Source organism: Phodopus roborovskii, unplaced genomic scaffold (assembly GCF_943737965.1).
Source record: "Phodopus roborovskii unplaced genomic scaffold, PHOROB, whole genome shotgun sequence".
NCBI classification, from domain to species: domain Eukaryota; kingdom Metazoa; phylum Chordata; class Mammalia; order Rodentia; family Cricetidae; genus Phodopus; species Phodopus roborovskii.
In genome coordinates this window covers 1,594,439-1,610,101 of record NW_026126622.1, presented here as the reverse complement: position 1 = coordinate 1,610,101, position 15,663 = coordinate 1,594,439, and the positions used below count along the sequence as shown (strand labels likewise).

The window sequence follows — 15,663 nt, the reverse complement described above, 5'->3', positions numbered from 1 at the left end:
TGGCTATGAGTGAACCCAAGAGAAGCTTCCTGCCAGTCACAGGGAGGTCAGTGCTGACTTTAGCAGACATTGCCAAACTTGTTTGTGTGAACCCATTAAAACCATTTTCTGAACTATTCTAACTTCATAAACCTAAATAAGACACATGAATTTGAAAGTTTGATTTATCCTCAAGTGGAAATCACAGTACTTTGAAAGGATGTTAAAGACAAGTGTTTTACCAAACAAAGATGAATTTAGTGTACTCATTCTTTTCAGAATGATAGTCCTTGTATAGAATGTGGTGTGATACCAACTATTTCTGATTCTCAAGGCATTGACTGTTCTTGTTTATGATTCCCAGTGCACTGAGCACCACGCCTCCTCCCTTGACTGCTTTTGTTTATGCTTCCGAGTGCACTGAGCACCATGCTTCCTTCCTTCCTTACCTCTGGTCAATCTTCCTCTGCTGCAGCACATCTTTGATGAGGGCCATTCGCACAAGAGCACTGCCGTTAGAGTGGCTCCAGCACCAGAACTAGGAGACAGGCAGAATCCTCACTTAACTGGACAGAAACAGTGGACATTAGCATCAATGACATCCAACAGAAGTCACTTACTGGCATCCTTCTTCCAACAAAAGAATGGGAAAAGATCTTCAGGTCTTGGTCTGCTAATGAACTTGGCACAACAAAGTATTCTGGAAGACTAGATAGGAGAGAAAGATGTCACATGTGAGTCCTGTCTCACTATGCTCACTGCTGCTCTATTCACAATAGCTTAACCTCAGTTAGAAAATGCCCTACCAGATCGGCCTGTGGGAAGACCCACTCACTGTAGGCAGTGGGCAGTGCCACTCCTGGGATGGTAGTCCTAGATGCTATAAAAAAGCAGACAGAGGGATGGAGAGATGGCTCAATGTTTAAGAGCACTGGTTCATCTTCCAGAGGTCCTGAGTTCAATTCCCAGAAACCACATGGTGGCTCACAACCATGTACAATGAGATCTGGGGACCTCTTCTGGCCTGCAGGCAGAACACTGTATAAATAAATAAATCTTAAAAAAAAAAATGGAGGGAGGAAGGAAGGAAAAAAGGAAGGAAAGAAGGAAGGAAGAAAGGAAGGAAGGAAGGAGAAAGAGACTAAGCAAACTTACATGAAGAGTAAGCCAGCAAACAATGCTGGTCCATGGCCTCAGCCTCCAGGTTTCTGCCCTGTTTGAGCTCTTGCCCTGACTTTCTTCAATGATGAATAGTGTTATGGAAGTGTAAGCAAAATAAACCCTTTATCCCAAGTTGCTTATGGTCATGGTGTTTTATCACAGCAGTAGTAACCCTAACTAGGATACTGCTCATCAGCCAATGACTAGAGAATTAAAAAGTGATCCATATATACAGTTGAATTTTATTCAGCAGTAAGGAAAATGAAATCAAGACATTTGAATAAGATGATGGAGCTGTAAATCATTCTGTTCAGTGACATAAGCCAGACATAAAAAGTACTGCATTTTCTTTCATATGTTGAACACAGATTTAAATTTATGAGGAGTGAGTATATTTGTGAAGGTCACAAAACTAGGAAGGGACCATGAGAGGGGAGGAAAGGGAGTGGGGAAGAGGGAAAAGGTAATGGAACACATCCGCCATGAAAGCAGGGTAGTACTTGTGGGAGGAAGATCATCAAGGGAGACAGAAGGAACAGGAGAGGAATTAGGGAGCTGAGGATAAATCAGAACAAAATATAATGGCACATATGTCAGAAAATAACATTATGAAACCCACTATTTTTAAATTAAGAACTTAATTTCAAACAGGAGCTGGAAGATAACTCAGTTGGTAACCCTTCTACCACTGAAGCATGAGGACCTGAGTTTGACCCCAGAACCCATGTACAAAGCTGGGCTTGGTGGCACCTGCTTCCATTCCCCAGGATGGGGAGGCAGAGGAAAGTAGATTCCTGGAGCTCTCTGGCCAGCCAGCCTAGCCTAAGCCACTAACATACTCTATCTTGAAATAAAATGGTGCATAAAGTCTGGGGAATGATACCTGCCATTGCTCTCTGGTTTCTACATGCACACATACACTCCACCACAAGTGATTTTTTAAAAAGGAAGATGAGTCCCATACTTAAAACACAATGATGTACTCTGGTGTACCCCATAAATAGTCATCAGAGAGTGGCACTATTTGAGAAAGATTAGGAGGTGTGGCTTTGTTGGAGGAAGTGTGTCCCTGGGTGGGCTCTGAGGCTTCAAAAAGCCCACACTAGGGCCAACGTGCCCTGTCTGCCTACAGATCAGGATGTAGCTCTCAACTATTGCTCTGGTGCCTGCCTGCATGCTGCCATGCTCCCCACCATGACAACAATGGACTAAACCTGTGTAAGCAATGTTTTCTCTTATAATAGTTGCCCTGGTCATGATGTCTCTTCACAGCAACAGCAGTGCATAAGACAACCTGTGAATCTACAAAGATGCTCGTGGCCCTCCTTGTCTTCCTCTTGTAGCCTCTTCACCCAGTTACTGGTGGGGAAGCTCACCACTCTTTAAAAATTCCCTTTTCTCTTCTTTTCTTTCCACCACACAGCCCAGCAGGTAGACAGAGGCAGGATGTGCCATGTGCTTCTCAGGGCATACACTAGCACAAGATGATTGGAAAGGTGAAATCCAAAGGGAAGCAGAAGATGAAAACTACATGATCCAAATACCTCTCCCAGACCTACACACCAAGAAGTTCCTTGTAGAGAATCAACCAGTGATAACATGATAGCACAATTTTGCCCCCAAGAAAGCTGATTATAAACAAGCCAATGGAGACTTCAATGGTTTCAAAGCATTCTCAAAACTTCACCAATACTAAACTATGTTAAAGAAACAAAAATTCCAGGTCACTTTTAAAGAATTCTAGGGCACCAGCTCACTATTCTAAAAACTGAACTCAATGAAATAAAGATAGTGTCATTCGGTCAGCACTGTAAGTACACACACAGATGCAGTCACTAGCCAGAGATTGAGAAAGAGCACACATGGCAAGCAAGCCAGTGTCTAGATGGGATGCACAGGGAACAGAGCACCACCTAATGAAGCATTCTTGCAAATACAGAGTCTGGATCCAGTTATTCCTCAGTATGCAGAAGACCATGTTAAAGGACAACAGAGAGATACACCAGTAATACTTAGAATGTGGGAAATTACACAGAACAACTTGGTTTCATCTGTAAATGCGTAAGTATAACAGAGGTAGAATAAGAACACTATATGTTAAAAGGCCTATGGGACACATCACTCAAATTCAGTGTATAGCATTCTTGTAAGAAAACTGCAAACAGATACTCACTAGATTACCAACAATAATAAAAAAATTACTGTCAATATCTTTTAAATGCCATGAACCATGTGTTTATATTACAAAGTCTTTAACTTCAAAATAAAATATCCTTTAAACCCTATTTAAAACAGGTATTAACCATAACTGGTAAGCTTATCAATGGAAATAGAGTTGGGTTATTCTTTTCCAGGTGTGTGTGTCTGTGTGCACAAATGCATACATGCACAATTGTTAAAATAAGACTTACCAAGTTGATATCATGTAACCCTCATTGATAGAGCAAACTCTCCATCCAGAAGCACCTGTCCTCTTGATCTCTCTGTCCCAGTCTGAGTAAGTTTCAAACAGTGGCGTTCTCTGGCTGCTGCCACTGCCAGCTCCACTCCATACTCCTCCACCTCCTGAGGACACCCCATTAACTTTGCTGGCTATGGGAAAAGCAATATTAGTTTTGTTGAACTATTTGCTTGCTCTATCGTCTGTCACATGCATACCCGGAGGTGTGACCTCCTGCCTTATCTGTCATGTCTCTAAAATCTGTACATCACAATTCCCCTGTCCTTGCCCACTGTACAGACATCTTTCCCTTTCCTGTTCTTCTACTGCTTCATCCCCTCTGAGCTTGATTCTGAAGACTTTGAAGCCATCCCTCTGGCTGCTAATGCTGCTGTGCCACTGTTCTTTTTCCTACTAGGCACTTCCTTATCTAATGAACGATGCCTGCTGCCCATATTCGCTCTTCATTTACTGCCCTTATTTTTTAGTTATCTTCCATTTTGAAACTATTTCTGAGCCTCAATTATCTCACTGTTGCAAACTGAGGGGTAAGTCTGTCATCTGCTTACTTTCTTCATACTAGGGTAGGAAATTCACAGATTTATCCAACAGTTTTCAAGTCCTCAAAATGTTTTTTTCTGGCATCATGTTCACATCTGTTCACTGTATGGCTACTCAACTTGAGAAGCTGACAGAGGCTACAGCACTGCCCCATGTGGTGAGGCTGGAGGAGGGTCTAGACTTCATTTCCTTAGCAAGGAATGTTTCCAAAGACAAGAGCATACCTACTGTCTGGAAGCACCCGAAAAACAGGAGAGGAGCTGTGCCAGCCAGCCTGATGTGACTTGGGGTGATGACATAACCTTCTTGGCCCAGGGTCTCACTTCCACAGGCTTAAGTGGCAGTTCCTAGGCTGACATTCCTGACCTGATTCTACACTACCAAAACCAATGGTGTTTTCATAGAGAAGAATGGTTTCATGATACTGGCTTCTCCCCCAACCTTTCAGTGATGCTCCCTTTCTCAAAGAGTCCAATCTCAAGGGCTTCTTTGGGCCATAGAGTAATTGTTTATTTACCATTGTTTCCAACTTTCTTTCTTTCCTATATCATGTAAAAATGCATAATTATCACATGAACATGCTGCCCCATTTGCAATGGTTAATTCTCAAAAGTTCATCATTAACTCCTGGTATAAGACAGATACTTTTGGAGAACTTAGATGAACTATTAAGGCCCGAGAAAGAAAGGTAAGTTTTCTATCTGTTATCCTGAAAGCTGTAGCAAGACAGTAGGGAGTGGGTATTAAAACTATGAGCACTGAATAAACTATGTACAATAATGATACAGAAAGGGATGGGCAAGCCAGCTATCCTGACTTGATAACATCTGAACAGAGTCCTGAGGAAAGTGTCAAAAGTTGCCAGGTAGATGGTAAGGAGGAGGTGAGCATGCTGAGCAGAAGTGGGATGATGGTAAAGCATCAAGGAATCCATACAACTAGAGCAGGAAAGCCAGACGTGGTAGAAGATTACACAAGGCTAGACTATATCTGTGCTGCTCAAGAATGGGACCACTCACCAGCCACAGTGGCCATTTATATATAAACTAAAAGAAAAATTAAATAAAAACTAGTGTCAGTCATTCAGGTATACTAAGGACTTTTCAAGTGCTTAATAGCCACATGGAGCTGGTGGAAAGCCCACATGACAGTGCAAAAGAAGGGATACTTCCATCACTGGAGAGCACTAGTCTAGACCACCAACGGTCTGACGTGTTGTGTTAGGGATTCTGAATTTTACTCCTTACAATGCTCTACTTTAGAATAAGCAGTGAGTCTGATTTTAACAGGGTTTAACAAAAGTTATAATGCTAATTAGCTTATATCCTCACATTCCACTCCACTCCAGTTCTTTCTCTATAGAACATAACACCTAGAAAGCATGCTGGCCGATTCACACTCAGGTGACTCATCAATACAGAGTTCCAGAGCATTAAGCAACTCATCATATTGCTAAATGTAAAGGAAAAACCCCATATGATAAGTCAATAAGTACAGAAAAACTTTCAGTAGGGCTCAATACCTCTTTCTTTCTTTCTTCCTTTCTTTCTAAGACATTTTTCCCCTATTTGATGTAGGGTATTTTCCCAGAACCTATAGCAAACAGCATTAGACCAAACATTAAGACCAAAGACCAGTGCCTTCTATCTAGCACTGCAGTACTCAGTACTGGTGCCTTCTAGCCAGCACTGCAGTACTCAGCACTGTACTACAGGCTTTGGCCACTTAACAAGACAGCCATCACAGAATATGGATATAAAGAACACACTCATTTGTGGGGGTTAGCACTTTGGCAGCAAATCCCCCAACTGAGTTCATGTTTAGTTTTCTAAATTTCTGAAACCATGTTGAGAATGCTCTACTATTTGAGATTATTTCTCTAGACCTACTTATGAATACAGATTTTTCTGAACATGAACTGAGAACACTATGGGGTCCTATGTATGTGTGCTATTTTGCAGGTGTCTCTTGTTGGTTTCTTAACAGCTGGGACTGACTACATTGTCATTGGCTCTGTGTCTTCTTTGGAGAGAGTTCATTATGCAATAGATAAGTAATCTTATGCAATACTTACCTATGCAATAGGTAAGTAATCTGAGGCACAGACTACAAATTCTAGTGCTTCCTAAAAAGCCCCAAAGGCACGCTCTATCCATGGACCACTCGGAAGGATTGCAGCAGCAAGCTGGTCAAAGTGTGTCATCTTAGGAGACCTGGATTTCCTGATGGCTACCTGACAGGTTTTACATAGAGCTCTTCAACAAACTAAATGGACCTAGACACTAGGCATTCTTGACCCTGGCATTTCCTATGGTATTTTAGACAGCAAGTCCTAGAATGTGACATTATTTTAGAGGTTGTATGTAATTGATCCCTCCACTGGCACTCAGAATTATCTCATGTAACAAGAAAGACAGTAAGAATGGTCAATACATGCAAAGAAAGCCTACAAGTGTATGGTACGGTAGTAATTAGAAGTCACAGAGAAGGGTAAAGAGGATAACTTCAAAATAATGAGGTTGTTCTTAGCAGAGACTCTGACCCTGACAGCCTGTGAGGGAGCCAACAAAGCTGCTTTGACAGCTAGCATCATTTATAGTCACACTGAAAACTCTAGAAGTGCCCAAGCAATAAGTTGACAATTCCTATACTATTCCAAATAGTTGCATTCTACAATTTTTTCAAATAAGCATTTAAAATTAATTCTAAGATACTAATTTAAGGACTATATTACTAAAAATGATAAATTAATGAAGTTCACTAAAAATGTACATTGTCTTAATGGGACAGCTCTGAATTACAGTAACATTTTTAGGTGTTTGTGTGCAACAGCTGTTCTGAGGCCTGTAGAATTACACACTGCCCTGTACATCAAGATGCTCACTGAAGTATGTGGATGGCTACTGGTCCTTTCAGAAATGGCTCTCTCATCTGATACTGGGCACAAAAGAAAACCTCACACTGTCTAAGACGGTAGGAGAGTCTTTTCCAGACAACTGCAGGGGACAGTCTCCAACTTCATATCCTATTTGTGGAAACACCTTCACCATCTACCTGCCTGAAAAGGGGACTTCTTTAATCCAGCAAATGATCAAGGTGCCATCCAGAGGTTCAAGAGAAGGTAACTGAGCATCAAATTAATGAACTGTGACTGCACTGTATGCAAATTTCAGGCTTCTTTTGATCTTAGGGATGCACTTTATGCTTCTGTAACAGCATGGAAGGATATTAAAGGATGTTACCCTATGAGGAAACTGAGTAAAACTTTGGCCAGAACTATGCTTATGAAGAATTTTCTGAAGGAGGAGGAGTTAGAAGGATGTACTATTAAAAATGCTCCTAAATGTTTTAAGTAATTACTAATCATCCAATTGCATCAGCCAGTTACAAGAAGAGAAGCAGGACTGGTTTATAAAAAAAACATGATGAAGGAGAAAGGATCTAAAAAGTAACTCATGGAGGTGTCAGGTCACCACTAGTACAGTAAACTGTATGTGGTGAGCCCAAGCTATCATGTTTTTGCAAAAGTACTAACTGAGTCACCAAACCTATCAGGAAAAAAAGCAGCATGAAGAAATGGGTTGTATCACAGCAAACTGAAGTAGGCTTCAAAGGCTGACTGGAAATTTTCATACTAGCTGCTGTCTTGAAACAGGGTATCTCACTAATGAGCTTGTGATCACCATTCTGTGGCTGACATTTAGGATTTATGTTTTGTTTCCAGATACAGAGTGAATGTACATAAAAATATCAACTTCAAAAATAACTGTGCTGTTCAAGACTAAATTATAATTACTGTACATATGGATAAGAAAAATAAGACACAAATATTGTGCTATCCAATTTCTATGAAGTAGAAAATGAAGCTGTTCTGAGATGTTATTTTCATATATCATTCTAGTGTTGCTAAGTACCTTTCAAAGTCATGAAGATGTTCTTAAAGCATGTCTGTCCCAAGCACTAATGCCACATTTATATGCCATGGCAGCACAGTGAACTGTGTGCTTGCATCATAAGTTATGCAAATTACTACCTTGTATTGTAAGGTAAGACATGTAAAGAAAGTTTCAGTTCAATAGAAAATCTATAAGCTCTAGGGCAGTGGTCCTCAACCTTCCTAATGCTTCGATAATTTAACATAGTTCCTCCTGTTTCGGTGAGCCCCCCCAACCATAAAATTATCCTCACTGCTACTGCATAATTATAATTTTGCTACTGCTATGGGTCATAATGTAAATATTTTTGGAGACAGAGGTTTGCCCACAGGTTGAGAACCACTGCCCTAGCTCTTGCTGGGACAAATGGATCTCTCATTAATTTTTCTTCCCTGAGCAGTGGTAGAATATGTACTTCTGGCAACTGTCACTGTCCAGTCACTAACCCACAGGGAGGCTAACAGGAGATACATGGTCTCTGTGTTAGGAATGACATTATCTAAAACACACTATTTAAAACAGAATAACATGATCAAATCCAAGTCTTTTCTTGATGATGTCATAGCTAACACATACATGAACAAAACTAATTACCACAAAACTGTCCAGAGTACATCTATTTTTTGATGAATGCTCATCTTCTTTCTACTGGTCATATTCAGAACAGAAAGTCAGTATTTTGAAAATCTAAACAAAGTTCTCTAAAAGGTTTTAACCATTTCAGTTTTAATATGAAATCATATTTTGCCAGAAATTTTGTGGATTTCAGGTATCTTTTGACTTTCTGCCAGTTTTAAAATTTGAGCTACCAAATAAAAATAACAGGAGATATACTTAACATAAAATATAAACCAGTGCCTACAGCAAGGGCTTATGGCAGCCCGGTCACTTCCAAGAGATTGACAAACAGTAAGCTCTTTTAGTGCATAATGTTTATTTCTTAGCAGCTGTGAAGCCAATAACCCTACACTCACTAAAATTCTAACAAACATACAAATAAAATGGACACATGTAAAGTTAGTCACAATATTTAGTATTTTCATATTTACCTGAATTGTGGTATTTTTTCCCAACATATTCAAATGCAAAGAGTAGCTGGAGGTCTGTTGGCTGGGAATAATGAGCTATTGCAAGGCATACCTAGGAAAAATTCTATATTTAGAATTTGAATTTAACACACTTGGTTAAATGAAATGTACAATAAGGCCTTGGCCACTGGAAGAGTCATTCTGGGACTGTGACTACAGATACTAGTTACATGTTTTCCTGGTGACCTAGAATATTAAAGAACTATTTCAGGCCAAGTATCTCATTAATTGTTGTGTCCCCAAGACACTGTTTAATCTTTAAGTAGTACACTGTGCATATTCAGTGTGTATTTGCTGAGTTCAATTTTTAAGTGGAATAATTTTATCCATAAATAAAACTTGAAAGCTAAAGAAGCATTCTCCCAAAAAAGACAGTAACAACATATCCACTCAATAACAAAACCCAAAGTTTCAATTTTAGTGGATTTAAAAAATCATTAGGGATTTAAAAAATCTAAATATTAAACAACAGCCATAAAAAATTAAAATTGGGAGTACCTCTATATAGCTACAGATAAAGATATAACTGGCACAGAGAAGTACATTTTTAAAAAGCATTCCAGTGAAATGGAATACAACTAGAAAAGCATGGGCTAGCAAATCAACAAATCATAACCTGATTCCAAGCCCTACTAAGCACTTGCTATGACTTGCGTGAATTGGTTCTTTTTTTCATCTATGAGATGATGGAAATTCCTGAGCTGTCTAAGTATTGACAACTGAGCATGCCTAACCATCAAAGGAACTCTCTACATAGAAACAATACTTTTCTCAAAGACTACTGGACATAATGAAGGTCAGGTTCCCATGCTTACAAGCCATGGATGAAACTGAGGAAGAAAACAGCCTCAGGTGAACAAAGAAGAGAAAAGAAATCTAAGGCGTAGAGCAAGAAGGGTAGATGGCCTTTCTTAAAGTGGTTATCTATGACTTAGAGGTGAAGCATAAACCAGAATGATATACTTTTGACAATGAGCCAGCAAGATAAGTTCATTGTTAGCCATTTCAAATCAGTGGTTTTTTGAGTGAATTGATGCAAATTCATTAACCATTAAGTATCTGTCAGCTTGTTACTTAAACTATATTTTAAAGTATCTTCCAGATAATAACATCTCCTATTGTAAAAAATTAAAACATAAACCAAGGAGACATAATTTGTTACTAGATTTTAATGTAAGGAAAAGCTTCCTAAAACTTCTATTGTGTAACGTGTACGGTTTTTCTACCCGCTGCCCGGTCTGGTCCCGCTGCCGCGCCAGCCCCAAATAACACACAGAGACTCTGTATTTGATATTATACTGTTGGCCAGGTACTAGTTTCTTATCGGCTAGCTCTGCCTTAGTTATTAACCCATTTGTGTTAATCTATGTATTTCCACGTGGTCTTCTTACCCGGAGCCAGCTGCCGCATACTGCTCTCTCCGGGCTCTCCATCTTGACCCTCCTTACTACTTCCTCTTTCCTCCTTGTCTCCTAGTCCCTCCTATCTTCCTTTCCTATTGGCCAACAGTCTTTATTATTACCCAGTATGAGAAACATATACAGAATGACATCTCCCATCATCTCCTCTTTTCTGCCTAAATGAAAAGGGTTTTAACATTAACATAGCAAAATATATTATACAACAGTTATCAAGAATCACACTTATCAATATTTAGTCCATTAACATTTAGCAAGATTTGAAGAAAATATTCCATCATCTATTCTTTGTGTGTCTAAAGTCTATACCATAACATATCTTTAACCCTAACTAATGAAAACTATAACCATTACTATCTGTCTTCAACTCCTTCAAAGACCACAGAAGGATAATATATAAACTCTAGAAATGACAGAGACATCCCACTCCTGACACCAGGAGAGCCCGAGAGAGCAGTATGCGGCAGCCGGCTCCAGGTAAGAAGACCACGTGGAAATACATAGATTAACACAAATGGGTTAATAACTAAGGCAGAGCTAGCCGATAAGAAACTAGTACCTGGCCAACAGTATAATATCAAATACAGAGTCTCTGTGTGTTATTTGGGGCTGGCGCGGCAGCGGGACAAGACCAGGCGGCGGGGCGGAAAAACCCGTACACGTTACAAATGGCGCCCACGTGGTTAATAAGAACTTCCACTTAAAATTTAACAAAAGCTTAAAAAAGGGTTTTAGAAGCAAAAGAACAGAGACAAGCAAGGTTTCTTGGTAGCAGCATTTTTCTCAGTTGAACTCTGTTTTGCGAGAGACAAGCAGATATTTGCACGGCTCCTTTTAAGGGAAGATTCCTGACTCAGCATAAGCGGCAAAAAAAACTGCAAGGCTTTTAAGAAACTCTGCTAACAATTCATTGGTGTGTATGAGAGCTGGCAATGGCAGTGACCACATCTCCAAGCTGGCAACCTGCTGCTTGCTGCCCGTAGACTAAGGCAGTGACCACAGCTCTCATTGCTGGAGGTAAAATAGCCACCACCATCTTTGATAAACCGTGGCAGAAACAACAAAGACTTTCATTTTATCAATGTTGTTGTTTACCAGATAAAAGACTCGTGGCCAGAAAAAGAAAAAAATTTACAGTAAAGACAGATTCACATTAAGAAAAAGCGCTAAAAGTTTACAGTGTGTTTTAAAAAAATACGTAGGCTTGGGGAAAAAAAAAAGATGAAAAGCTCAGAGAGAATCTGGTTACTGTATGCTATTGTGTTGTCTCTGCATTGTTTGACTGCTGAGAAAATAACAACAACTGATAAAGGAAATGCTGCTGGATTAATTCAATTTATATATTTTAAAAATGCTTTGACTCCAACATTTAAGTTCAAGGACAAGTTACTGGGGAAAAGGATTTCTATTTTTGTTTCCACAGAAAATGAAAAGCTGTGGATTCCTTCCAGACTAATGTAGTCTGGAACAGTATTCCTGGTGATCCAACATTCAAAACAGCTTGAACAAGGCAGCCTTGCAGACTACAGCCAGGATTTCTGCATCTTCTTAGGTACCTCATGACAGCGCCCCCTATCAGCAGGAAGTAGTTTGGAAAGAACGATGCCCAAATTCCCAAATATTGTTTATAAATGTTTGTTTTCATTTAAATGGACTTGGTTATAAATGGTTAATGATCACAGCCAATTCTTTTTAAAGGTAAAAAGGGGATTATGGTATACATATGAATACTTTGTTTTGGAATTGATTTTCATTTATTGATACAATTTAATGTCAATTTTGTGAGATGTATATTTCTCCTCTTGTTTAGGTATTGTGTTTATATAGCTCATTTAGAAATGTAATGTATAATGTAGTACAGATTATAGATAATTACCCATGATAGTCAAAGCTTAGAGTTAAGTTAGTTAAGTTTTTTAAGATACACAGAGATGTATTTGAGATAGGAATTCTTCAAACCTTTCAAAGACCTACAGAATATGGCATTTAAAATGGTTTAGGGTTTTTCTTGACAGTGAGACATAAATGCTCCTGGCAACACCACCTGCGTCAGAAAGGAAGATGGACATTGAAGAAACTCGTAATGGAGTTTGCTTCCAATATGGCAAGACTAGCCATTTAGACAAGATACTGCTCTTGTCTGGACTGTTTAACTTTTTGATGTATAAACTGGACATGCAGGATCCACAGAAAGTGACTGCTGATTCAAGATAGACATTGCTACAGAGTTCCTGCTTCGTGAAAGAGTCTGCCAGACAGTCTGCAGGACACAGAAAAAAGTGACGGACAAACTGCAAATACAAGAAGACAGTTTAAAGTCTCCTGCTTTAGATGATATGATAGTTTACATAAGCGACCCAATAAACTCTACCAGGGAACTCCTACAGCTGATAAACACCTTCAGCAAACTAGCAGGATACAAGATAAACTCAAAAAAATCAGTAGCCCTATTTTTTTCAGACGACAAAGAGGCAGAGAAAGAAATCAGAGAAACATCACCCTTTACAATAGCCACAAGCAACATAAAGTATCTTGGTGTAACGTTTACCAAACAAGTAAAAGATCTATATAATAAGAACTTTGTGACTCTAAAGAAAGAAATTAAAGAAGATACCAGAAAATGGAAAGACCTCCCATGCTCTTGGTTAGGTAGGATAAACATAGTTAAAATGGCAATCTTGCCAAAAGCAATCTACAGATTCAATGCAATCCCCATTAAAATCCCACCACAATTCTTCACCGACCTTGAAAGGATAATAATCAACTTTATATGGAAAAACAAAAGACCCAGGATAGCCAAAACAACCCTATACAATAAAAGAACTTCAGGAGGCATCACCATTCCTGACTTTAAGCTCTACTACAGAGCTATAGTTCTGAAAACAGCCTGGTATTGGCATAAAAATAGACAGGTAGACCAATGGAATCGAATTGAAAATCCTGATATTAATCCACACACCTATGAACACCTGATTTACGACAAAACAGCTAAAATTATACAATGGGGCAAAGACAGCATCTTCAACAAATGGTGCTGGCACAATTGGATGAGGGTGTGTAGAAGACTGCAGATAGACCCATGTCTGTCGCCATGCACAAAACTCAAGTCCAAATGGATCAAAGACCTTAACATCAATCCAGCCACATTGAACCTCTTAGAAGAGAAAGTAGGAGGTACCCTTGAACAAATTGGTATAGGAGACCGCTTCTTGAACATAACTCCAGGGGCACAGACACTGAAAGAAACAATTAATAAATGGGACCTCTTCAAACTTAGAAGCTTCTGTAAGGCAAAGGACACAGTTGACAAGACCAAACGGCAGCCCACTGACTGGGAAAAGATTTTCACTAATCCTATATCCGACAAAGGGCTGATCTCCAAAATATACAAAGAACTCAAGAAACTAGTCAACAAAACACCAAATAACCCTATTAAAAAATGGGGTACAGAACTGAAGAAAGAATTCTCAATGGAGGAAATCAAAAAGGCTGAAAGACACTTAAGAAAATGCTCCACATCCTTAGCTATCAGGGAAATGCAAATCAAAACAACTTTGAGATACCATCTTACCCCTGCCAGAATGGCTAAAATTAGAAACACCAGTGATGACTTATGTTGGAGAGGATGTGGAGAAAGTGGAACACTCCTCCACTGCTGGTGGGAGTGCAAACTCATACAGCCATTTTGGAGATCAGTATGGCGGTTCCTCAGGAAAATGGGAATTAGTTTACCACAGGACCCGGCAATCCCCCTCTTAGGCATATACCCAAAGGATTCACATCCATGCAACAAAGACATCTGTTCAACTATGTTCATAGCAGCACTATTTGTAATAGCAAGAACCTGGAAGCAACCTAGATGCCCCTCAATTGAAGAATGGTTAATGAAGATGTGGCACATCTACACAATGGAATACTACTCTGCAGAAAAAAATAATGGTATCTTGAAATACGCAGGCAAGTGGATGGCACTTGAAGAAACCATCCTGAATGAGGTAACCCAGTCACAAAAAGAGAAACACAGTATGTACTCACTCATATATGGATTTTAGAACTAGATCAAATGATCACCAGCCTATAATTCACATCACCAGAGGAACTAGGATAAAAGTTGTATTCTAAGAGATTCATATAAAGTCCCTCACAGAACTGGGAAGGGACAAGTCCCCCAGACCTCAGGTAAAGTGGGGGAGGACAGCTAATGGAGAGAGAAGTAGGAGAAAATGAGAGGGAGGAGAGGAAGGCATGTGCGACCAGGAGGATTGAGCCTGGTTAGGAATGGAAAATAGGAAAGAGAGAGAGAGAGAGACAGAGACAGAGAGAGAGAGAACATAAAAGAGGGAGCCAATATTGGTTTGAAGATAAAGTTGAACACAAAGAAAGGTCGAGGGAACTACAAGACTGCTCCCAACCAACAATCTCAGCTCCCGTGGAAAGGCTATCATAAATGCCCTTCCCCGGAGAGTGAGATCAACAACTAACTTCTCCATGGAGTCCTCAACTAATGCCTGTTGAAAACAGGAGCAAACACTCATACATAAACACTGAGTCGAACTAGAACCCAGAAGCAGATGGAGAGGACAAGACCATGCGGTAGAAGTACATAGAGACAGCTTACCTGAACAAGGAGGAGCTAAGGGCCACTAGACTGATAGCTGGGAAGCCAACAGGGGACTGACTCGGACCCCCCTGAATATGGGTCTCAGCCAGAAGGTCTGAGCAGTCTAAGAGACCTCAGACAGTGGAGCCAGGATGTACCCCTGGTGCACAAAAGGACTTTGCAAACATATCCCCCATGGAGGGATAACTGCCTTATTCTATAGATAGGAGAGAAGCCCTAGTCCCTACTTCATAGGACCTGTCAGATCTACATGACCCCAACTGGATGGCATTCCCCTACATATGGTATTGTGGTGGGGGGTTGGGAGGGGAGGGTGTTTAGAGTGCATGGGAGAAGGCAGAGAGGGCAAAAGGGAGGAAAGGAGGGAGGGAGGGCTGGAGGGGGAGGGAGGGAGGGAGGGAGGGAGAGGAAACTGGGATCGACATGTAAAATAATAAATTAAAAAAAAAAAAAAAAAACG

At 40.0% G+C, this 15,663-nt stretch overlaps 1 protein-coding gene across 1 annotated transcript in view; it reads right to left on the bottom strand.

The window, feature by feature from the left end:
• The window catches only part of Mtmr10 (myotubularin related protein 10), a 59,967-nt gene that overhangs the window by 22,690 nt on the left and 21,614 nt on the right, over positions 1-15,663 (bottom strand). The window contains exons 6-9 of the mRNA XM_051206490.1: positions 9,126-9,216; positions 3,552-3,732; positions 600-687; positions 429-517 (exon numbers count right to left, since the gene is read on the bottom strand). Of these exons, the coding sequence (XP_051062447.1) occupies positions 429-517; positions 600-687; positions 3,552-3,732; positions 9,126-9,216 (449 nt within the window). The remainder of the gene's footprint in view (positions 1-428; positions 518-599; positions 688-3,551; positions 3,733-9,125; positions 9,217-15,663) is intronic.